At 42.9% G+C, this 25918-nt stretch overlaps 1 protein-coding gene across 1 annotated transcript in view; it reads left to right on the forward strand.

Annotated features, from left to right (window-relative positions):
- stab1 (stabilin 1) overlaps positions 1–25918 on the forward strand; it is a 208733-nt gene that overhangs the window by 16824 nt on the left and 165991 nt on the right. The window contains exons 4-8 of the mRNA XM_078414034.1: positions 1293–1378; positions 2614–2683; positions 15472–15567; positions 17220–17339; positions 25016–25212. Of these exons, the coding sequence (XP_078270160.1) occupies positions 1293–1378; positions 2614–2683; positions 15472–15567; positions 17220–17339; positions 25016–25212 (569 nt within the window). The remainder of the gene's footprint in view (positions 1–1292; positions 1379–2613; positions 2684–15471; positions 15568–17219; positions 17340–25015; positions 25213–25918) is intronic.

Genomic DNA, 25918 nt, shown 5'->3' on the forward strand with positions numbered 1-25918 from the left:
GTAGCTTTGGAAACAAGATGAGGAGGAATTTCTTTCGTCTGAAGGTGGTGAATCTGAGGAATTCTTTGCCATCGGTGGCTGTGGAGGCCAAGTCAATGGATATTTTTAAGGCCGAGATTGACAGATTCTTGATTGGTACGAGTGTCAGGGGTTATGAGGAAAAGGCAGGAGAATGGGGTCGAGTTGGAAAGATAGATCAGCCATGATTAAACGCCAGAGTAGACTTGATGGGGCCGAATGGCCTAATTCTGCCCCTCTAGTTTATGAAGTTATGAACATTCAGGAGATAAGATTTGTAAAGAGCTGAGTGTGGTCGTGGCTGTTAGAGTGCTGGAAAATCCCACGGGGTGGATTATTCATAGAACATAGATTAATCCTGATTATTCCCAGAACGTAGAACACAGAACAGCACAGCACCGGAATGGCCTCTTCCTTTATTAGTTTCTCGTCCAAGCACAAGTGAACTTGTCCAAGCGTCGGGAAGTAATAAATGCAAGCCAGGCAACTACAAAACTACCGAGTAAAGCTATGGAACCGATGACAAAAAACACATTTGAGGGATACTTATAAAAGAGTAATTAAAACAGTCAATAAACAGCATAACATTAGTGCAGTGAGGTTCTGACTTCAATAGGCATTCCAAATGAGTAGTGAAATTCAAAGCAGCGCTGGCAAAGGACTGACAAAACTTCCCCATCACCCTTGGCAAGTCTTATTAGAGTCTCTCATTGATCCCGTGAGGGGGGAAGTATATTTGTCTGTGCCTTCAGAGAGATGGAGCCAAGGCATTTTGTTTTAGGTTGGATCAAATGCAATCCACTCTATTGCCGGTGTGCTGAATGGTTGATGTAGGCTGGGAGACACGTGAGCTTTGTTTGGTGACTCCAGTCAAAAGCAGGCTGTGAACCCTTTCTAAAAAAACAAACAATTCTTTAACTCTAGGACAGAAGCTGGAATCCATGATTCTAATGTGGAACAGGAAGAAGGGGAGGGAAGGCGGAAATATTCAACCAGTTGAATCCTTGGCAGCTATGTAAATGTGATAATTAAATAACGTTATTAGGTTCAAGAGGTACTTTGCAGAAAATGCTAGCAATATATCGCCTCCAGAATGTGACTGCTGTCATTCTGTCATATATTACCAGCAAAAATTAAAAACAAATCTATGCACCATTATATAATCAGTGTAAGTAACATATATGGTTAAAGTTACTACATAAGGTATTTTGGGTCCAAAAATTAAAAGCTACATACACTATCATAAATTTAACAATATTTTTTGCCTATTCTAGAATGTCCTGGCGGATTTGTAAATCCTTGCAATGGTCATGGTCCATGTTCAGATGGAATAACAGGGAACGGAAGATGCCTTTGTGATGTAAGTCTATAATTAAAAACATATTCATTTGATTGCTATCCGTTGAACATTATGTCGCACCAGGCCAGAGGTTAGTGCTCTCGCTGTGCCAAACCAGGAACGTAGCAACATGCACACTGGCTTCTAAAATTCATCATTCATTTCATAAATATGACAGAGCACAAATTCTACACCCAACCTGTCCTTATACTTTAGAAAACGTTGACTATTTTTCTGTGAGGTAATTTTATTTTGGTCGCTAATCAATGTCTTATCACTTTACATAACAGATTGTTTAGACTAATCAGTTGGCTCTGTTACCTGTTATTGGTTTATTCGTGTGTAATTCAATTAGCAGTCTTCATACTGTTTAGCGGTGTATTGCTGCACATTATTACATAGAACACAGAACAGTCTTGCTCAGGAACAGGCTCTTCAACCCACAATGTCTGTGCCGAACATGTTGCTGAGTTAAACTAATATCATCTGCCTGCACATGATCCATACCCTACCTTACCCTGCATATTCATGCACCTATCCAAACGTCTCTTAAATGTCACTATCATACCTGCGTCCACCACCACCACACCTGGCAGGGTGTTCCAGGTACCCACCACTCACCTTAAAACTATCCCCTCTTTAAAATAAAAAAGCTTGCCCCACACATCTCCTTTAAACATTGGCCCTCTCACCTTAAAGCTATGCCCTCTCGTCTTTGAGATATCCACCCTGGGGGAAAAAAGTTCTGACTGTATAACTCTTACAGGCTTTCTTAAATTGTCAATATAAGTACAGCTCACTGAATAATGCAGGTGCGTGTGTGGACATTTCTGCTGCTTCAGACTATAACACATGTTGCTCATGTGCAATGTAAATATCAAAGCTCCATCCAAAGTTCATAACTCCAGTCCCTGGGTTATGAATGCCCAATTTACAGGCATGCTTACATAGAGCGAGCTCTCATATTATTATTACAGTTCATTGTCTGCCATGTGTACAACAGGAGAACTAATGTCTCTCAGTCTCCATTTTCTTCTGTTTGAATCTCATGTGCTTTTGTTACCATTCATTACAAACCATAGAGGCATGGTTACCATATCGAGTAATTTTTGTATATTTTCCAACTTGCAAACAAAATCATTATATGCACGCCTGTAAATTACCTGGGAGGGCCTGTATAATAATAATAATTCTGCCAAATTCATGCCGATATTTCTTTCCTTCAACCTAATTCATCTGATTTTCTTTTGCCGCAGCCTAAGTACAAAGGAATCGCTTGCGAGGAGTGTGTGGATGAGAAAGCGTATGGCCCTAACTGCGTTGTGGGTATGGCAATTCTTTCCTGTAACTTTTAAGTTAAAATTATGCTTTGATGTACACTCATTGCCAGTTGGGATTTAGGGCAGCTGAGTGGTGCAGCAGGTAATGCTAATGCTGGTGACCCAGGTTTGATCCAAACCCCCAATGCTGTTTTTGTGATGCCTGCATGCACTCCCTAGATGGGACTTCCCTGTGTGCTTCAGTTTCCTTCTACATCCCAAAGATGTGCTAGTTAATAAGTTAATTGGTTACTGTTAAAAAAAATTAACTCCATTATATGTGCTAAGAGAATTGGGGTAGAATTGATGGATTAAGGGAGGATTGGTTCCAGAAAATAATTGGGGGAATTAGATTGATGGGATTGATCTGAGAGATGGCCTTAGGCCAAATGTCCGCCACCTATGTGATAAGAAAATATGAATTGTATGACAAATAATAAACTAAGGTATCAACATAGGATATATTGGCCCCATCCATAACTGAAGGCCAATTTTATCCCAATGATTTCTGCTGTCTTACTTATTTACTTACAAAATGCTGGAGTAACTCAGTAGGTCAGGCAGCATCTCGGGAGAGAAGGAATGGGTGACGTTTCGGGTCGAGACCCTTCTCCAGCATTTTGTGAATAAAAACCTTCGATTTGTACCAGCATCTGCAGTTATCTTCTTATATTACTTATTTACTTACAATGTTTGTTCTTAATATGTACTTGTATGTTATATAGTTAAATAGTTGGATAAATTAAGAAGCGAATTGTTAAGTCGTGAATTGTTTTACTTATTTGTTGGGCGAAGACCATTCTGTTTTTATTATTTTGGTAAATTGCACAAAATGAAACTGCCACCCTTTTTGCACAGTGGATTTGCACTTTCTGCGTTGCTGCCAAAGAGTCGCTTCATTCCACTTTTGTCATTGGAAGTTTTTTTAACCTTTAGTGCGTATTTCCCCACATGTCCACTTACCGTGTACTTTCAATCCCTATGCCACGCTCAACCACCTAAGCTCTCTCCTGTCAACTTTTATTAGTCACTCGAGTACATGAATGTGGGTTGCAACAGCAGCTGTGCAATATTTGGACATTTTCGTTTACAAATATTTCCTCTCTTTTGCAACCACAATCAAACCAAGCCAAAGAAAAATAAATGCATTGCCTGTAAGAGAATAAGTCTAAAATTGGTCACTTGTGAATCAGGAAGATGAACAAGTGTACGCTTATGACCTTTCAGACCTCTTTAATTCCAACATTCAATTCAGTGTGCAATGCAGGAAACATGTGGGACTGGCTTAGCCGGTATGACCTGTGCTGTGGGAAAGTCTTGATGATCGTTAAACTCAGGAAGTATTTGGGAGGGACAACTTAGAGTAACTAGTCTACACAAAATTACGTAAGGGCCGTGTCTGAATGTTGAGTGTATTTGTGTTCTGCAGTGCAGCTGCAACATTTTAATTTTCATAATCACAATGCTGCAGAATAAAAATGTAAAGATAAATACTTGGTCCTCTGATGATCTCATTGCCTCAATTACTTTTAGTTTAGAGGTACAGCGCGGACACAGGCCATTCAGCCCACCTGGTCCGCGCCGACCAGCGATCCCCGTACACTAGCACTTTCCTACACACTAGGGACAATTTACAATCTTTACCGAAGCTAATTGAATCTGTGGAATTCTCTGCCTCAGAAGGCAGTGGAGGCCAATTCTCTGAATGCATTCAAGATAGAGCTAGATAGAGCTCTTAAGGATAGCGGAGTCAGGGGGTATGGGGAGAAGGCAGGAACAGGGTACTGATTGAGAATGATCGGCCATGATCACATTGAATGGCGGTGCTGGCTTGAAGGACCGAATGGCCTCCTCCTGCACCTATTGTCTATTGTCTATTGTCAATTAACCTACAAACCTGTGCGTCTTTGGAGTGTAGGAGGAAACTGCAGCACCCGGGGAAATCCTACAAACTCGGTACAGACAGCGCCTAAGGTCAGGATCGAACCGGGTCTCTGGCGCTGGAAAGCAGCAACTCTACCACTGCATTACCCTGCTGCCCCAATGTTCCTGTAAAATCAGGGAGACAATCTCTTTTGTCATTTTGTCCACAGGTTTATTGTGTTTGCATCTGCAGCCAATGAATTCTAGCGTACATTCATCCCAACATGGCTCTATGACCTACAGCCGCCCCCTGTTACCGCAATTATGTTTTTCCTAAGAACAAATAAATGATTATTTGCATTATATGTTCATCGTTCAGGTTTCCAGAAGGTGTTACAATCATAGCAATACTTATGACATGTGAGAAAACTCATGCAAACCGCAACGACCTGATGAGCAGAGATCTCTCTCTGTTTCTTGCGAAGCTCATTGAGGGTTGAGTATTGGTCAGGATTTAAGTCTGTAGAATATTTTTGCATCCACCTGTAAGAACAGATGAGTGCTTAACATCCCTTCTGTGGGTTGGTGAATCTGTGAAATTCTTTGCCACAGAAGGCTGTGGAGGCCGTCAGCGGATATTGTTAGGGCAGATGTAGATAGATTCATGATTACTACAGGTGTCAGAGGTTATGGGCAGAAGGCAGGAGTATGGGGTTAGGAGGGAGAGATAGACCAGCCATGATTGAATGGCAGAGTAGACTTGATGGGCCGAATGGCCTAATTCTACTCCTATTCTTCATGACCGTATGACCTATGTTGTCACCTCAGCCATTATTGACATTTCCTAACCAACATATGTGAGTGCAGTCCTGAGACCAGGACAAACACATTTTATAAAGCCAATGAAAGGAGATGAGGAAAAACCTTTTCAGTCAGAGAGACATTGACAAGCGATCCCTGTGCACTTGCACTTTTCTGCACACTCAGGACACTTTACAATCTTTTTTTATTGAAGCCAATTGACCTACAAACCTGAACATCTTTGGAGTGTGGGAGGAAACGGGAGCACCCGGGACAAACCCACGCAGTCATGGGGAGAACGTACAAACTCTCTATAGACGGCACCTGTAGTCAGGATCAAACCCGGGTCTCTGGCACTGAAAGGCAGCAACTCTACTCCTGTGCCACCTGTATTTGTGCGAAACCGTAAATTTATAAAAACAAGTCATGATAACAATGCAAGAGGTAGACCATGGTGTTCCGTTGTCGAGGTAGGATTGGTGTTGTGCAGGCTGTGGGATAGTAATTGTTCCTGGACCTGGTGGCATGGGACCTCGGGCTTCTGCACCTCCTGCCTGATGGTAGCAACTAGAGAGGGGCATGGCCTTGATGAGGGGGATCCTTGACGATGGATGCCGCCTTCTAGAGGAGGGGTGGGCTGCGATGTCGATGTCCTCGATTCTCTTGGAGCTGCCATGTCAGCCATACTTTCCACAGTGCATCTGTAAAACCAAGCGTCCACACTTACAAAATAAATTCTTTTTAAACAGCATTGTGTAAAATAAATCTTTTATATTTCTTCTTTGATTGGGAAGAGTTTGTTGAGTCAAGCAATAGAAATATACAAGTGCTGGTGGACAGAGGTTGGCTCGAAGGAATGCTTGCCAAGTCTTGCAGCAACAGTGTGTGGGAGTTCATATGGGAAGCCAAAGTTAGTGGAAGTTGATATCCGTAATGGGTCGGAAGGAAATAACTTTTATTGGTATAGTACTTTCCAGGAGCTCGAGGTGTTGTAAAGGCTTTAGGACCAACTGAGTTCTGATACGGGACGTGTGGCAACAAAACCTCACGAACAGCGGTCAAATAATGAACAGATAATCCACCTATTCATGATGTTATAACATATAACATATAACAACTACAGCATGGAAACAGGCCTGTCCGGCCCTACCAGTCCACGCCGACCATTCTCCCTGACCTAGTCTCATCTACCTGCACTCAGACCATAACCCTCCAATCCCCTCCTATCCATATACCTATCCAATTTACTCTTAAATAATAAAATCGAGCCAGCCTCCACCACTTCCACCGGAAGCCCATTCCATACAGCCACAACCCTCTGAGTAAAGAAGTTCCCCCTCATGTTACCCCTAAACCTTTGTCCCTCAATTCTGAAGCTATGTCCCCTTGTTGGAATCTTCCCCACTCTCAAAGGGAAAAGCCTACCCACGTCAACTCTGTCCGTCCCTCTCAAAATTTTAAAAACCTCTATCAAGTCCCCCCTCAACCTTCTACGCTCCAAAGAATAAAGACCCAACCTGTTCAACCTCTCTCTGTAGCCTAAGTGCTGAAACCCAGGCAACATTCTAGTAAATCTCCTCTGTACCCTCTCCATTTTGTCGACATCCTTCCTATAATTTGGCGACCAGAACTGCACACCATACTCCAGATTTGGCCTCACCAATGCCCTGTACAATTTCAACATTACATCCCAACTTCTATACTCGATGCTCTGATTTATAAAGGCAAGCATACCAAACGCCTTCTTCACCACCCTATCCACATGAGATTCCACCTTCAGGGAACAATGCACAGTTATTCCCAGATCCCTCTGTTCCACTGCATTCCTCAATTCCCTACCATTTACCCTGTACGTCCTATTTTGATTTGTCCTACCAAAATGCAGCACCTCACACTTATCAGCATTAAACTCCATCTGCCATCTTTCAGCCCACCCTTCCAAAAGGCCCAAGTCTCTCTGTTGATGATGGGACTGAATTAGCAAGAGCACTGGGGGGGAAACTGCCTCGTTCGCCTTAAAATCATGCCGTAGGATCTTTGATGTCAACTTGAGAGAGGAGATAGGGACGGTTTAATTCTTCATCTGCCAGCTGCCACTGGTGACAGTTCATAAATGAATCGGGTGATAGAAGGATTAGGCCATTCGGCCCATCAAGTCTACTCTGCAATTCAATCACGGCTGATCTGTCTTTCCCTCTTAACCCTCAGTTCACAATCCCTTCACTCCCATATTGAGGTGTGAATCTGGACTTTGTGCTTGAGTTGGGATAGTGAAGTTAACGGTCGTGAATGTAGGCGAAATTACTTTTTCCCTGCTGTAAACTTGCGTGCATCAATATGTGCACCAGGTGTTTACCTACTTTACTGCCTCGGTGGGTCCTCCGTTCGGGGTCTACATGGCCACTGGTCGACGGATTGTTGAACTGGGCCGTGTGGAGCTGAGCTCTGGAAATGAACTCGAACCAGGTGCTCCAGACAAAGGACTTATTGTCCCTGCGTTTCTTTAGCTCGCTTCACACTGTGGTGTTGCCGGCTTCATTGTGCCCCTGGTTCTGCTTGCTAAGTCGGGGGTTCTGGTTGCAGTCAATAGCCATGGCCTCCTGTGGCTTGGATGTTGCCTGTCGGAGCTCTCTGGTGGGTCTGGAACTGTTTAAGCTGGATCCAACCAGCCGTTAAAACAGCATGCATGACCACGTACATTTTTTAAAACTCCGTGCGCTCCACTGGAGTGGGCAGCCCTCCCAGCGTGCATTGCTCCTCCATTATTTGCAAATTAACCTACGCCAGGAAGCGTAGCCTCATTATTGGTATTAAAAACTAAAGACTCCTGTGAAAATCCCAAGTAATGACTGTGCTTTGTGAGCTCAGTTCCTTCAGCATTGCTGAATACATGCATGGGCTAAGTTGGGTCATGCTGAGTTCATTTGTCAGCTGTGGAGATTTACTGAGGTGCCAGACTGCAAGTACATGCTCTCCCGGCTGGTAAAGGGCATCTGCTCTTCTATGAAGGGTCCATTACACACACCTCGTCTGAGGTCCTGTCCAAGAGACGTTCACTCAGGAACTACCCATCCAGGGGGCAGCACAGTGGTGCAGCCGGTAGAGCCGCTGCCTCGCAGTGCCAGAGACATGGGTTCGATCCTGGCCTCGGGTGCAGTCTTTGTGGATTTTACACGTTCTCCCTGTCACCACGTGGGTTTCCTCCGGGTGCTGTGGTTTCCCCCCCCCACATCCCAGAGACGTGCGGGTTTGTCGGTTAATTGGCCTCTGTTAAGAAAAATTGCCCCAGTGTGCAGGGAGTGGCTGAGAAAGTGGGACAATAGAGAACGAGTGTGAAAGGGTGAACAACCGAGTTGGTGTGGACCGAACTCGGTGGACCAAAGGGTCTATATGCGTGCTGCATCTCTGAACTAAACTGATATTGTTTGGACTCAGCAGAAACAAAAATGTCCGCAACAAAGAAATGGAATTCAAAATGACCATAAAAGTTGAGTAAATAGTAACTGCGGATAGAACAAAGAAAGCAAAGTTTCGTATGTGGGCCTTTCTGCAGGCAGTTGAAGATAACACTATTTGGAATGACTTCAATAGGGGCGGCACGGTGGCGCAGCAGTGGAGCTGATGCCTTACAACTCTTATAGCGCCAGAGACCGGGTTCGGTCCTGGCTACGGGTGCTGTCTGTACGGAGTTTGTACGTTCTCCCCGGGATCACGCGGGTTTTCTCCGAGATCTTTGGTTTCCTCTCACACTCCAAAGACGTACAGGTTAGTAGGTTAATTGGCTTGGCATGAGTGTAAATTGTCCCAAGTGTGTGTAGGATAGTGTTAATGTGTGGGGATCACTGGTCTGTGCGTAGTCAGTGGGCAGAACTGGCTGTTTCTCCAAACTAAACTGAAGTAAGCTAAACTTTAATAGCACCAAGTTTATGGCAGAAGCGTTGCTGATGGAAGATGTGCTGGTGCTTCGGAGTTTGGTGTGGGTGAGGAGTAGCCACGTATCGGAAGATTCTGCCTTTTATTGCTTATGACACGCAGACTTGTGGCAGTGGACTTTGAGTTTTATGTTTATCCCATCGGCGACGTAATTGGACCTGACAGTGGTATGTCTTGAAATGGCCCTTCTCGTTCATTTCCTGAAGCACTCTGATGGGATTTCCATCCACCGAAGTTTGGCACTTGCAGTCTGTGCTGGAGTGCAGTTACCCGGATTCCAGGAAGGTTGGTCAGAGCCAAACCCCGGCTTCAGGCGCTAAGGCAACAACAGGGGAGAGAAATATCTGCAGGATGGCGAAAACTCAAGGAGCAAAATGCTGGCGACCAAACCGAAACTTCGAGGCACTTGCCAGGACCAACAGCAGCGACCTTGTTTAAGGACATTCTGCGGCAGGCTCCTTTGCTCTCTTGTAGAAGCACAAATTGTATGGATTTCTAGTTTAGAGGGCATGACAATAGACAATAGGTGCAGGAGGAGGCCATTCGGCCCTTCGAGCCAGCACCGCCATTCAATGTGTTCATGGCTGATCATTCTCAATCAGTACCCCGTTCCTGCCTTCTCCCCACACCCCCTGACTCCACTATCCTTAAGAGCTCTCTCTTAAATGCATTCAGAGAACTGGCCTCCACTGCCCTCTGAGGCAGAGAATTCCACAGATTCACAATTCTCTGACTGAAAAAGTTCTTCCTCATTCCAGTTCTAAATGGCCTACCCCTTATTCTTAAACTGTGGCCCCTTGTTCTGGACTCCCCCAACATTGGGAACATGTTTCCTGCCTCTAACATGTCCAACCCCTTAATAATCTTATACGTTTCGATAAAACTCTTAAGAAAATTAGGCTGCTAGTTTAACCTTGCTTTAAATTGTAACAAAATAAGACAAAATTGGTCTCTTAAGGGTGACTTTGTGTTTAATGTTTGAATCTGCCATTGTGTTGGAAAAAAGACACAAAACAAGCGTACTCTTGTAAATATAATTAAGGACCGGGAGACATTAGCTCCTGGTTTCCTGCTTGAGTGTGGAATGAACTATACTCAGTTTATTAATATAACCGTTAAGAAAGCAATGTTGTGCAGTAATGAAGTGGCAGCTTCCATTCATTAGAAATGAAAACAGTCAAGGCTGGGAACACTCGGTTAATCAGGAAGCATCTGGGGAGGGAAGAACATGGAGCTAATTGATAACCTTTTGTTGGAACCCGGCGACGTCACAGATGGAACAACAACTTTTCAAAAACAAATAGAAAATTCGGGAAAAGAAAGTCAAACTTTTTTTACATGGAGGAAGGAGAGTTAAGATAAAACTTGTTCAAGGCAAGAATGTTTGGGTAGGTGGAGGAGGGCCATGTAGACACTGTCTGCACTCATAACCCTCTGCTCATGGTCACCTACCAAAGCAAAAACTAAATATATTCTGCAAGAGCAGCATCATTGCCTAGAAATTGTGTGGTGTAGTGTTTAATCCTTCTGTACTCTGTGATCCAAAACCATCTCAATTAGGGATAAATGGAGCTCAGTCATTTCTTGGTGAAATTGTGCCAATTGTAAACCATGTTATGTTGAGTATTTTCCCTTGCCAGTCGTCGTGTGATGAATGTTTTACATCCTCCCGACATCTATTGGAGAAACTAGCACCAGAAGACAACTTGGTGTCGTTAGCAGACGCCAAATTTGGATTTGGCACGATTGCGTATTTTTTCCATTTGGGTGGCATTTCACATAACAGCTCCAAAACTGAAACAGGTCAAGGATCTCCCAAAGCTCTCACTGCCCTCAACCTAGCAAGAAGTGCACATTGTGGAATTTAACAATTTAGTAAATCATTTAATGCGTGCACAGTAGATGCACCACTGGTAGCAATCTTGATTAGTACCTTCGGTCGAGGCCTTATAAGTAACTCGAGTCAACAGTGTTTTATTGTCATATGTCCCAGATAGAATAATGAAATTCTTACTTGAAGCAGCACAACAGAATATGAAAACATAGTACTCTGTATGCAAAGTAATAAACAAAAAAAAAAAAATATATATATATATACACACACACACCCTAGTGCCTCCATATATTTCACTAATACTGAGGCAGGGGTTGGCATTGAAAAGAGAAACCTTCTTCAGAGAGAGACACTCAAAGTCTTTGAAGAGGAGACCAAGAGGATCAGAATAATTCTGGGAGAGGAACAAGTTGAATTCAGACGTCGTCCTCGGACTATCGACTCGGACTCGGCCAGCACAACAACCTGGCTCTCAAAGCCCTTCGTTTCTTCCTCGACCGCAGAACCAGCCAATTTCCATCTACCAATACTCTCCTCCGCATCGCAGAGCAGGTCCTTACCCTCAACAACTTCTCCTTCGACTCCTCCCACTTCCTCCAAATCCAAGGCGTAGCTATGGGCACTCGCATGGGTCCTTGCTATGCCTGTCTCTTTGTAGGGTACGTCGAACAATCCCTGTTCCAGGTGTACACCGTCCCCATCCCCGAACTCTACCTCTGCCACATTGACGACTGCATTGGTGCTACCTCTTGTACCCATGCAGAACTCACTGACACTGACAGGGAGATGTCGGAGATGGTCCAAGTACATTTAAGAGCACGATGGAAATTAATGGTGAAATTGATGAATATATATATGTGTATACATGTGTGTACGTATGTGTGTGTACGTATGTGTACGTATGTGTGTGTGTATATACATGCTGAACCTTTTTCCTCTTGTTTATCGTATTGTTTACAGTGTACTATGTTTACATCTTCTGTTGTGCTGCAGCAAATAAGAATTTCATTATTCTATCTGGGACATATGACTGTAAAACACTCTTGACTTCATTGCTTAAGTTACATAGTAGGCCTGGCAGAATCTGATTCATTACTGAGTGTCTCTATTATGGTCAGCGAGCTGGCCGTGTGTAGCATTGTCTGTTATGGAGAACTACTGGCGTGTAGTGTCCCTTTCTTCCTCGAGAATTTCATGCTGCTGATGGAAAGTATCCGTTGAGAGCAGCTATCTGCTCACAAGTGGCCCCCCTTCCGCTCAGTTGTTGACATTATCCTGCTTCCCAGTGGTGTACTGCTGTTCCTGAAGAACCTGAAGTGGTGGTCAAGTTGCGGAGATCAAGCTGGGAGACCACAGAAGCAGAGAGATGTTGTTGTCCTCGTGTGCTTGCACAGTGGTCTCCATGGCCAGCAGGGTCGATGTGATGAGCCCTTGCAAGGAAAGTATGGTCGCCTGGCTCCATACAACGACTCGCGAGATGGACTCCTCCATGTTCCTTGTCATCTTGCATCTGACCTTGCATCTGCCATGAGGCTATACATCCAACTTGTCAAACGAGACATTTTAATCAAGACCTCGCCCAAGTCCAGTGAGCAGTAGGGATGTGTGGACTCACTGTGATGAGTCACACACACTGAATTCTTAGAAGGCTGGCTAGTCTAGATGTGGGGCAGATGAGTGGCCTGGCTGAGGAGCCACGAACTGGGGGTCAGGATAAGAGGTAGGTCAGTTAAGATTGAGATGAGAGATTTCTTCTCACAAAGAATTGTGAATCAGTGGAATTTTCAATCCCAGGGCATTATGGGGGCATTCAAAAATGGAGATTGTTACAATTTGGCTCATTAAAGGAATTGAGAGATGTGGATAGGACAGGAAAATGGTGCTGAGGACGAAGACGTGCCATGATCGTGTTGAATAACAGGGCAGGCTAGCGGGCGTGATGGCCTGCTTCTGCTTCTGTTTCTAGTGCTGTCACATCCCCAAGTGACACAACCCCTTCAAACTGTCTCGCCAATCCATCGAGGTGCCAATTACTGAGGCAGTGTTCTGGGATGTCAACAGCCAGTACTGACTTTGGCCATCATCATTATTCACATTCTCTGCCTGCTTCAGTTTAAGCTGTAAAAATAGCAATGAAACAATAGGCCTGTCCTCATAATCTCGAATTAACATGTAAACTATGCCCAAGCTAACGATGGCAATGCGGCAGCTTGCATAGTGATGAAGGTGTGTACTTTTGATCATTATAACGGAGCGTTCTATTCACAGTGAACTCTGACAAACAGCACACCTGGCAGATGTGATATTGCCTCGACTTGCTTTCCCTTTGGTCACAGTAGGCAGGGCCTCAGCTTTAACCTGGTCCGACACTGCACTTGAGAGGCTCTTCCAACCATCTGGATGGCTACCTTTACACTTCTCACTGTTGGAGCCTAAAAAAAAGAGATGAGGGTATTGAATAAATGTGACGTTATCCTGATGATGCACGAGGGTGAGAGTGGTCATTGCCCCCGAGTGATTCGCACTACTCTAAACAGTGCATTTGCATTCTGTAATGTTCACACACTCACACTCTCACTCTCACACACCCTCCCCTTCCCTCCCCAATTCAAAGTTGGCATCTGGGGAGGTGTGCGTGCTTGTGTGTGTGTGTGTGTCTCTGTGTGTGCGTGTCTGTGTCTGTGTGTGTCTGTACGTTACAGAAACCAAATGCATTATTTAGAGTAGTGTGGAGCTGACTTTGACATTCTGGTGAGATCAGTGAAATTTCCTACCGTTCTGCCCCATTGAGCAGAGTTTTTTCTGGAGCAAATGACTTGAGCCCACTCCTGCCAATACTGACAAGACCAACATTCACAGTGTGTCTGTGAGACCTTCTGGTACACTAATCCTATCCCACTCCCCCAATAGCTCTGGCACGTAAGACCCCCTTCTCGATAACCATCTCAGTTACGTGTCCATCAGTGTTGCAAGCTCTCTCTTGTAACGTCTCTCTTCTCTGTGTGATCCATCATGTTTGTTACTGCTGTCTGACTGCCAGTGATGCTGGGCAACTTTCTCTGCAGCTGTACAGCCAAGTGCTGGCAGCTGCAATGAACGTGGGCCAAGCCCATCATGTTCCTTGCGGGTTGCATCTCAATACAAGTTGAAACTCTTGAGTTGGCATCCTCTGGGACCGGACTGGTGCCAGGCCACAAAAGCTGCCACTGATCGTCTTTCACTGAGCAACGGAACGGTTCTTTTTTAGGGAAGACACTCCCCGCAAGAACCCATAAGGGTTCTGAAAACCGTTCACAACACAAGGTTTCCATTGTCGGAAAAGCCTTTGGCTAAGATCATTGTCAGTTAAGATTGCAAAGGTTGCGTTGGTTTATTTTAATTAGCTGTAGATTAGTACAGATCGTAATTAATTGTAAATCATAGTTGGATCTTGGTTAGAATTAGTTAATCAGTATAGGTCTGCACTAGAATTCTAAACTTGCCGGACCACAATGCTAGACGGAAGTTTCAGCCTGTGCTCCCTTTATGGGGGAAAGCTTGTTAATGTGTTTACGTGTTTACTTTCTTATACTGTGAGTTTCAAGTTCTTTGTGAGGGATCTAATGAACGTAGTGGTGCAATGAACGTAGGCCAATCCCATCATGACCCTTGCAGGTTGCATCTCAATACAAGTTGAAATTGTTTAGTTGGCATCCTGTGGGACCTGGCTGGTGCTGTGTGTAAGGAGTGTTCCTAAGGGACCCGGCTTAGCCATGTCCATGGGATGTGATCCCGAGGTGCTTTATCCTTTTCTCACCATGGCAACTGAATCTAGCAGTAGAATCTTGATTCTTGCCATCCTGTAAGGAGATAATTCAGTACAGAAAGACTGAGCATCAATAGCTGTTGTCTTCCTGATCCATACAAGTCAATTATCATGCAGTCTATTGCTTAGAATTTGTCCTCCTATCACTGGAGCTAATTGTGCTACATGGCAGAAGCTGTACACTCTACCTTGCTTCATAAGGTCATGAGGAATAGGAGTAGAATTGGGCCAAGTCTACTCTGCCATTCAATCATGGCTGATCTATCTCTCCCTCCTTACCCCATTCTCCTGCCTTCTCCCCATAACCTCTAATACCTGGACTCATCAAGAATCTATCTTTGAAAATTGAGATATTTTTGACGGCTCTTTTGTTTTAGTTGGCTTCTGGGGTTGTGTGATATTTCAACAATTAAAATGGAGTCACTTAATGTTGGGAAATAATGTTGGCAGGCTTGTCTTAAATGCACTTCAGATTGGGCAGGTGAAAATTTGATGGCAGTAGGAATGCACATTTAGAATGATGTTCACTGTGTTTCACTATATTGTTGTTTATCCAAAGGATGCAAATGTGTTCATGGAGTCTGCAACAATGGGATTACTGGAGATGGAAGCTGCATTTGTTTTTCTGATTACAACGGGCCACAATGTGAACAAGGTAAGTGTTCTTTCTGCATGTACGTGGTTTAAAGGCACCGAGATGGAGGCAGGATTGCAGGTTCTTTCATCCAATTCAATGTTAACCTAAGATAGATACAAAATGCTGGAGTAACTCAGCGGCACACGCAGCATCTCTGGAGAGAAGGAATGGATGACGTTTTGGGTCGAGATCCTTCTTCAGAATGTTATCCTATCAGGGAATGGGACATTGTCCGTTTTGCATCACCATCAGTTTTGTTTTTTCAAAGGATTGTTGCAGCACGATAGTTAAGTTATTGGACTCGGGATGAATTAGAGAGACACATCTGATTGATCAACCCTAATTGCTTTTGAGAACAATCAATGCTGGCCTTGTCAATAGCACCCACATCCTGTGAATTAATGGGAAAAGAATGGTTCAAATGAGATAATTAAATGAATTGAGTCTATTGAGAGAGAGGTTCTATTGGCACAGTTACAAATTTCCCCTTTTCTCACAGTTTTTTGTAAAACTCTGTACGTTTCAGAAAAAAAACTGCAAGATTACTTAGAGATTACTTAGAGTGCCAGATTATTTCCTCTTCTATTGATTAGCTTTTGAAGTAGTAAAAAATCAGTCACATTAATTTGTTGATTATTGTAGAAAGATGGCAACCGGGGTGAGTCCTTCTATTCTAAGCCTACTGAAAAGTATTAATGGATTTGGTTACTTTAACATACATTTTAACACACATTTGAAGTCACTCGTGCCTCTTTGCTAAGAATGTCATTGTTCCATTGTTGGTACCTATGACAATTAAACACTCTTGAGTCTTGACACATCAAGACACTATCAATTAAGATGCCAGGCATCAGATTGCGAAATCTGGATAGCAAGGTGCACCTCGTTGACACTTCTGTTTATTGACTTTGCACGTTTGTAGATCGGTGAGATGAAAGTCACTTCATCCTCCTCTGAGGAACATTCCAAGTTTTTTTTAAAATCCGCCTCGTTAAATGGGAGACAGATATGGGAGGTGGGGAAAAAAATACAGTTGCTTTGTGGAGCAAAGGAACTGCAGATGCTGGTTAATACACAAAAGAACAGAAAGTGCTGGAGTAACTCAGCAGGTCAAGAAGCGCCTCTGGAGAACATGGATCACCTATGCGTGTTCTCCAGAGAAGCTGCTTGACCTGCTGAGCTACTCCAGCACTTTGTGTTCTTTAACTCTATTGATTTCATGTCTTGCATACGGGAAATGGAGAGATATTGTAGCAAGAGTGTAGAATGAACTTGAATCTATATGTGACCTGGCCATGCCTGGTTTTGGAAATACTAGGCTGCCAGGGAAGATAATGTGCTCCCCTCTCTTCAATGCCCAGAGATCACAGAAAAATACAAATGCACAATCAAAATCCTTCCGCAGAGATCCAGTGCACCACGTGCAGCAGATTGGAATGAATTAAAATTCATGTTTACCAGTAATTTGCAAGAGGTGTTTACATCTTTTATAATATTAAAGAAAGATAATGTGGACTCCATTTATTTTCATGAACATAATTATATATCTGTTCAAAGAAAAAAGTGGCCCATTGTGTTGGTGATCTGGTGCGACAATTGCCTTGTCTCGTGTTCTACAACTCGGTTCATTGGTAAAAGGTTGAAAATTAATATCTATTGATTTATCTCAGAGATGTCTGCTTGCAAGACCCTTCAATGTGGAAACAACACACAGTGCATCGTAGGAAAGACAGGGAAGTCGACCTGTTCATGTCTGCCTGGTTTCCGGGACTTTGAAGGAGCCTGTGTGGGTAAGAACTTTTAACCTAACCATTGGCAAAGAATTTCACTGCAAGTTTAAGAATGGAAATTAATTTTATTTTGATTAATTTTATGATAATCACATTTATTTTTCTGCCGAAGTGAGCAAATTCAAATGCTGCTCTTCTTATATCCATGGTGTGCTGACGGGATACATTCATCTGATTTCTCTCCTTATCCATTACTTTTCCCCATTTTTGAGTCATACAGTTATAGAGCACGAAAACGGGCTCTTAAGCCCAACATGCCCCATCTACATTTGTCCTACCTGCCTGCCTGCATATGGACCATATCCCTCGAAATCTTTCCTATCTATATACGTCTCCAAATGTCTTTTAAATGTTCCCTTACACTAGTCGACAACCTGTCGGACTTAGACTTCCCCCCCTCTCACGTGCGCCTGGATAAAGGACTTTCTCTCTAACCGCCCACAAACAGACAAAATGGGCCCCCACTGCTCCTCCACCCTCACACTCAGCACTGGCTCTCCACAGGGCTGTGTGCTGAGTCCACTCCTCTATGCTCTGTACACTAATGACTGCACTCCCATCCACTCCACAAACTCCATTATTAAATTCGTGGATGACACCACTGTGGTTGGACTCGTATCAGGAGGAGATGAGGCAGCGTACAGAGATGAGGTCCTGAAGCTCAGCGTGGTGTTCTGCGAACAACCTGGCACTCGATACCAGCAAAACAAAGGAAATGGTCGTCGACTACAGGAGGCACAGAGCAGACCCTGCCCCGCTCTACATCAATGGGGACAGTGTCGAGAGGGTTTCCACCTTCACAGTGTGGTATGCCGGCTGCTCAGCAGCAGACAGGAGAGCTCTACAGAGAGCTATCAAAACTGCCCAGAAAATCATCGACTGCCCTCCCTCTGCCTTCACTGGAAGACATCTCCAGCACTCGGTGCCTCTGCAGAGCCAGGAAAATAATCAAAGACCTCTCTCATCCTGGACAGTTCCTGTTCAACCTCCTGCCTGCCCTCTGGTAGGCAGTACAGGTGCATCAAAAGCCGGACAAACAGACTCGAGAACAGTTTCTTTCCCTGGGTCATCAGAACTCTAAATTCCTCAAATAATCGCACGACATGAGAAATGCTGTCATCCATTCCACTAATTTCTTTTTTTTTTCTTTTTTTTTTTTTTATTTTCTTTGGAAGTAAGCACATTACATTTTAATGGTTCCTTTTTACAGGTGCCAAGAATTATTAAAACATTATTTGTACAACTTCCTTTTTTAAAAAGAAATGAGAAAGAAAGAAGTAGTGAAGAGTAAAGAATAAATTAGTGAGTATAGAGTGAAAAAAAAAAAAAAAAAAAAAAAAAAAAAAAAAAGAAATGTGCGAAAGTAAAGCAGAAAGGAGATTCTTAATCAATTTTCAATCAAACCCAGAATTTTTAATTTTATGCTGATATTACACCGCATGATTCCACAAGGTCAATAAATGGAGACCAACTCGATAAGAATTGGTCTTTTTTTTCTATTAGGAGGAGTCTCATTTCTTCCTCTTCTCCCCGATAAAATTGAATAATATATTATATAAGAAGAATCCAATTATACACACTATAATTCGAATTTGGAAACAAATAAAATTAAATTTAAAATTAAGAAACTTATCTTCATTAGTGAAGATAGTGAATAACCCGGTATTAGTGAAGATAGTGAATAACCCGGTATTTAAACCAGCTATTATGGATAAAACATATAGACAATGGGAAAGACAGGGAATTAAAAAGTTGGGTGACATGTATGAAACGGGAAATTTATTATCATTTCAACAATTAAAATCAAAATTTAATCTCAATAATAACCAATACTTTAAATATTTACAGATATGTGACTTTATAAAAAAATATATACCAAGATTACAGAATATAACGATAGACCCACTGGAAGAAGCAATGAATATTAAGGCGGACTCACAAAAATTAATATCATATCTATATAACAGTATTCTTAATAGAGAATTGCCTCCAACAGAGGCAATTAGAGAAGACTGGGAAAAAGAATTACTGATAAAAATTTCTAAAGAAACATGGGAGAGGTATTTGATATACATACATAAATGTTCGATTAACTCTAGACATAATTTAATCCAATTTAAAATATTACACAGACTATATTACTCAAAAGTTAGGTTGAATAAATTTTATTCAAATATCTCACCCATTTGTGATAAATGTCTTTCACAAAATGCCAATCTTACACACGCTTTCGTTTCGTGCATAAAACTTCAAAGTTTTTGGGGTGATATATTTGATGTATTTACTAGTTTATTTAAGACAAAAATGGAACCTAGCATGGAAATGATTATCTTTGGAGATGTAAATAAATTAAATAAATTAAATATATCCCAAATCTCATTTTTGAATTATGGTTTAATAATAGCGAAAAAACTCATACTTAAATTGTGGAAAAAGTCTACTCCACCAACACTTAAAATGTGGATTGGTAATATGTTGGAAACACTAATTTCTTTTAAAGTATTTATTACGTTTTTAAGTGCAATATTCTCCCAAGTGCAATATTCTACCTAGGTGTGATAAATATATATTCATTTACTACTTTAAGCATTTAAATGACTTATTGGATGTGCTTTTAATTTGTTTTAACTTATTTTGGTTGCACTGATCAGGAGTGGCTCTCCTAATTTTGATGTATCTTTAAGTACAATAAAGGCTTATTATTAGTATTATTATTATTATAGAGTCATAGTGTGTGGAAACAGGCCCTTCGGCCCAACTTGCCCACTCAACCTGTCCAGGTCACCCTGCAACCTCCTAACATCCTCTTCACAGTTTACACTGCCACCCAGCTTTGTGTCATCTGCAAACTTGCTAGTGTTGCTTCTAATTCCCTCTTCCAAATCATTAATATATATGGTAAACAGTTGCGGCCCCAACACCGAGCCTTGCGGCACTCCACTCGCCACTGCATGCCATTCTGAAAAGGACCCGTTTACTCCTACTGTTTGCTTCCTGTCTGCCAACCAATTTTCTATCCATGTCAACACCCTACCCCCAATACCATGTGCTCTAATTTTAGTCACCAATCTCCCGTGCGGGACCTTATCAAAGGCTTTCTGAAAGTCTAGATACACTACATCCACTGGCTCCCCTTCATTCATTTTACTTGTCACATCCTCAAAAGATTCCAGAAGATTAGTCAAGCATGATTTCCCTTTCATAAATCCATGCTGACTTGGACTTATCCTTTTACTGCTATCCAAATGCACCATTATTACCTCCTTAATAATTGACTCCAGCATTTTTCCCATCACCGAATTCAGGCTAACTGGTCTGTAATTCCCCGTTTTCTCTCTCGCTCCTTTCTTGAAAAGTGGGATAACATTAGCTATCCTCCAATCCACCTTCTCCCAGAAACTACCAAAAAGCAGTTTCAGCGCAGAGAGAGAGACAGAGAGAGAGACAGAGAGAGAGACAGAGAGAGAGACAGAGAGAGAGAGACAGAGAGAGAGAGAGAGAGAGAGACAGTTGTGGTGGATTTACAAGTAACAATAATTGTAAACAAAATTGGTGCTGACTCAAAGAATGAAATGGGTTTTTTTGGACAAAAGCATCTATGCAAGCGAAACAGCAGAAGGAATTATGTGACAGAATCAAAACATTATTTTCCTGGAATTAGGAAACTATCAATGCAGTTTGACCTCGTGGATTTTTTCGCAGTATATCAAAGATGAGTGGATTCAGCTGTAACTGCAGTCGCTAATGTAGACAGAGCAAGAGCAAGCCCTCACGGAAATGCTCATGGTCCTGACAGGACTTGAAAGAACAGACGGTGAAAGTGTTTTGTACTGAGATGATTCAGTAACAGGACATGGAAACAAACAGTGAAAATAGAATATTGTACAAATACAAGTCAAAAAATGATAGGATTTTGCAATCTCCAGCATTCATACTGACAGTGAAAATTTAAGTGGGAATAACTATGTGTTTTTTTTTCTACAACTGTGCTTTACTCATCAAATTTGCAAATGTTTAATTCTGAATATTTACTGTATACGTTGATGTTCACAATAGGAAATGTTAGTGTATCATCCAGTGGACAGTATAGTTACGAAATAATTTTTGTTTCTGGACAATGTAGGTGATTTCCTTTACATGCATTTCACTAGAAATAGCCGGAGAATCTTGTTCACAGGTTCCAACCCATTTTGTGTCATGGAAAGATGGTCTTAAACTGTGGCTGTTCCCATGGAGTGTTTGTGGCGGCTACACAATTGACAATAGGTGCAGGAGGAGGCCATTCGGCCCTTCGGCCCTTCAAGCCAGCACCACCATTCAATGTGATCATGGCTGATCATTCCCAATCAGTACCCCGTTCCTGCCTTCTCTCCATACCCCCTGACTCCGCTATCCTTAAGAGCTCTATCTAGCTCTCTCTTGAATGCATTCAGAGAATTGGCCTCCACTGCCTTCTGAGGCAGAGAATTCCACAGATTTACAACTCTTTGACTGAAAAGGTTTTTCCTCATCTCCGTTCCAAAATGGCCTACCCCTTATGGTTAAACTGTGGCCCCTGGTTCAGGACACCCCAACATCGGGAACATGTTTCCTGCCGCTAACGTGTCCAACCCCTTAATAATCTTATATGTTTCGATAAGATCCCCTCTCATCCTTCTAAATTCCAGTGTATACAAGCCTAGTCGCTCCAGTCTTTCAACATATGACAGTCCCGCCATTTCAGGAATTAACCTAGTAAACCTACGCTGCACGCCCTCAATAGCAAGAATATCCTTCCTCAAATTTGGAGACCAAAACTGCACACATTATTCCAGGTGCGGTCTCACTAGGGCCCTGTACAACTGCAGAAGGACCTCTTTGCTCCTATACTCAACTCCTCTTGTTATGAAGGCCAACATTCCATTGGCTTTCTTCACTGCCTGCTGTACCTGCATGCTTCCTTTCAGTGACTGATGCACTAGGGCACCCAGATCTCGTTGTACATCCCCTTTTCCGAACTTGACACCATTCAGATAATAGTCTGCCTTCCTATTCTTACCACCAAAGTGGATAACCTCACACTTATCCACATTAAACTGCATCTGCCATGCATCCGCCCACTCACACAATTGGCTGCCATTCTGAAAGGGACCCATTTATCCCCACTCTTTGCTTTCTGTCTGTCAACCAATTTTCTATCCATGTCAGTACCCTACCCCCAATACCATGTGCCCTAATTTTGCCCACTAATCTGCTATGTGGGACCTTGTCGAAGGCTTTCTGAAAGTCCAGGTACACTACATCCACCGGCTCTCCCCTGTCAATTTTCCTAGTTACATCCTCAAAAAATTCCAGAAGATTAGCGCAGCGGTAGAGTTGCTGCTTTACAGCGAATGCAGCGCCGGAGACTCGTGTTCGATCCTGACTACGGGTGCTGCACTGTAAGGAGTTTGTACGTTCTCCCCGTGACCTGCGTGGGTTTTCTCCGAGATCTTCGGTTTCCTCCCACACTCCAAAGACGTACAGGTATGTAGGTTAATTGGCTGGGTAAATGTAAAAATTGTCCCTAGTGGGTGTAGGATTGTGTTAATGTACGGGGATCGCTGGGCGGCACGGACTTGGAGGGCCGAAAAGGCCTGTTTCCGGCTGTATATATATGATATGATATGATATGATAAATCCATGCTGACTCGGAATGATCCTGTTACTGCTATCCAAATGCTCCGCAATTTCGTCCTTTATAATTGACTCCAGCATCTTCCCCACCAATGCTTCAGTGCCCTGGCTCTTGGAGTGTGGCAGTCTAAAACATGCAGTTCCAAACTGATACATGCTTTCAAAGACCAACAAAAAGCATCTTCATGTTGAGCTGATTATCTCCCAGGTCCAGTTGATACTTGTCACCGTTTGTCTCTGGGAATTGGGTCAATACTTAAGGGAAAAAATATTAAAAGACCCTCAAAGAGTTGATTCGTAACATTAGGTAGGTGTGAAGTAGAATCATTAACACCGTGGGCGGCACGTGGTGCAACGGTAGAGTTACAACCTTAATGTGCTTGCAGCGTCAGAGACCTGGGTTTGATCCTGACTGCAGGCGCTGTCTGTACGGAGTTTGTACGTTCTCTCCGTGACCGCGTGGATTTTCTCCGAGAACTTCGGTTTCCTCCCACACTCCAAAGATGTATACGTACGTAGGTTAATTGGCTTGTTATGTGTAAATTATCCCTAGTGTGTGTAGGATAGTGTTAATGTGCGGGATCACTGGTCGGTTTAGACTTGGTGAGCTGAAGGGCCTGTTTCTGTGCTGTATCTCTACACTAAACTAAACTAAATTAACAGATACAGTCGATGAAATATTGCCTTCTCTCCTGGAATTCCAGCAAATTTTCGGTCTACTTCGAAGATTAAATTTTTGTCCCTGAAAATCTAATGCCAAAGCATCGTGTATCTTTAGTGTCACGGTGGTTTTGTATGAGGATTGATATCACAAATCCTGAATGTGCTGACTTGTATTTACACTTGGAGTGAACTTAATCTTGTACAAAAATGACAGATGGTTTAGTTTAGTTCAGAGATACAGCATGGAAACAGGCCCTTTGGCCCACTGAGTCTGCACCGATCAGTGATCACCCCGTACACTATCCTATACACTAGGGACAACGAACAATATCTGCCGAAGCCAATCGATCTACAAACCTGTACGTCTTTGGAGTGTCGAGGGAAACCAGAGCACCCGGGGGGTAAACCCACGTGGTCACGGGGAGAACGTACAAACTTCATACAGACGGCGCCTGTAGTCAGGATGGAACCCGGGTCTCTGGCGCAGTAAGACAGCAACTCTACTGCTGTGCCACTGGTCTTGCTATCGTGTTGATGAAGGAGATACATAGCATAAGAATTAGAGATGTTTCCTCTCAGGTGAATGGTGATGCACCAGTTAATGTTAATGAGAATACATAGGTTAGCCCGCACGTAGAATATTGTGTAGCGTTCTGACCACCACGTTCCAGGAAAGATGTGGTGGCAGCAGAGAGAGTGCAGAAGCAGTTCACCAGCTGTTGCCTGGAATGTTGAGCTGTAGTTATCAGGAAAGATTTGTTGGGCTGGGTTTATTTTTACCGGAATACAGGGGGATGAAGTGACCTTTCTGAATTTTATTAAATTATGAGAGGCATAAATAAGGTAGATAATCATATTCCCTGGTATAGGAGTCTGGAACAAGAGGGCACTGGTTTAAGGAGCAAGAGGAGCAATTTAAAGGAGATGTGAAAGATGCAGTTTTCATATCGAAGATGATAAGTATTGGAGATGAGCTGGCGGAAGAGATCATGAAATCAAATACAATGTTTAATAGGCATTTCAATAGGTACTTAGATGGAAAGGGCATAGAAGGATAAGAATGAACCTAATGCATACACAAGGGTAGGCATCATGTTTGGCATGGATAAGGTGGTCAAAATAACCTGTTTTTGTGCTGTGTGTATCTCTGGTTCATTGCGTGGATGATGATAACTGTTGGTTCAATTGTATTACCGTGAGATTGTGATATAACCCCTTTGGGCTAACCTGAGTGGCCCATCCACTCTGGGCCACTCAGGTTTTGCTGCCAACATGAGATGGTGCACAAAATATTTGTGAACATTCTTCAAAGTTCAGCATTTAATGATAAATCCTTTATTTCTGATTCTGTACGCTAGCATTAAATCCATGTACTACGAACGTCTGTGAGGAGAATGCAGATTGCGAATACTTTGGTGAAGGGAAATACCAATGTATCTGTCATCCTGGTTACCGTGGAAATGAAAAGCTGTGTTTGCCGATTAACCCTTGCAGCACCGACAATGGTGGCTGTCCTGAAAATTCCGCCACTTGCAAGTATGAGGGGCCAGGGCAGGTACATTTAATTCATTACTGGTTTCAATTTGCTCTTGACCTGTTCAGTTATGGAATTGACATGTTGGTAACTCATTGAAAATTAAAGCGTTATGAAAATGAACTGATATAATAATTTAGATGAACTTGTTTGGTTGACTTTCCCGCAGCGTGGTTCATAAATATATCCTATAAATCACTGATTGGAAAGCGATGGTGCGGGAGCAATGGAGGAAACAGGAAGTGGTCCCCACATACCCTGACAGGAAGAAACTGGTTCCCTATTGTTCTGTTCCACGTTGTTATCTGCAAAGCCCACATTTGTACATGACAGACTTGACTTTACTTTGACATACAGCGTGGAAACAGGCCCATCGGCCCACTGAGTCCACGTCGACCGCCATCCCACACACTAGGAACAATCTACAATTGTTTACAGAAACCCTCTGACCTGCATCTATCAGTAACTGTGATAATCGTCAGCTTCATTCCGAGGTGCTTCAAACTATTTATTCAGGGCTTATTTAAAACCCAATTTAGTGGCTTAAAATGATTGTTTAGTTTAGTTTTAGTTTAGAGATACAGTGCGGATGCAGGCCCTTTGGCCCACCGAGTCCATGCCAACCAGCCATCCCCGTACATTAACACTATCCTACACACTAGGGACAATTTACAAATTTACCAAACCAGTTAGCCTACAAACCTGCACATCTTTGGATTGTGGGAGG

Source organism: Rhinoraja longicauda, chromosome 17 (genome assembly GCF_053455715.1).
Source record: "Rhinoraja longicauda isolate Sanriku21f chromosome 17, sRhiLon1.1, whole genome shotgun sequence".
Classification (NCBI taxonomy): domain Eukaryota; kingdom Metazoa; phylum Chordata; class Chondrichthyes; order Rajiformes; family Arhynchobatidae; genus Rhinoraja; species Rhinoraja longicauda.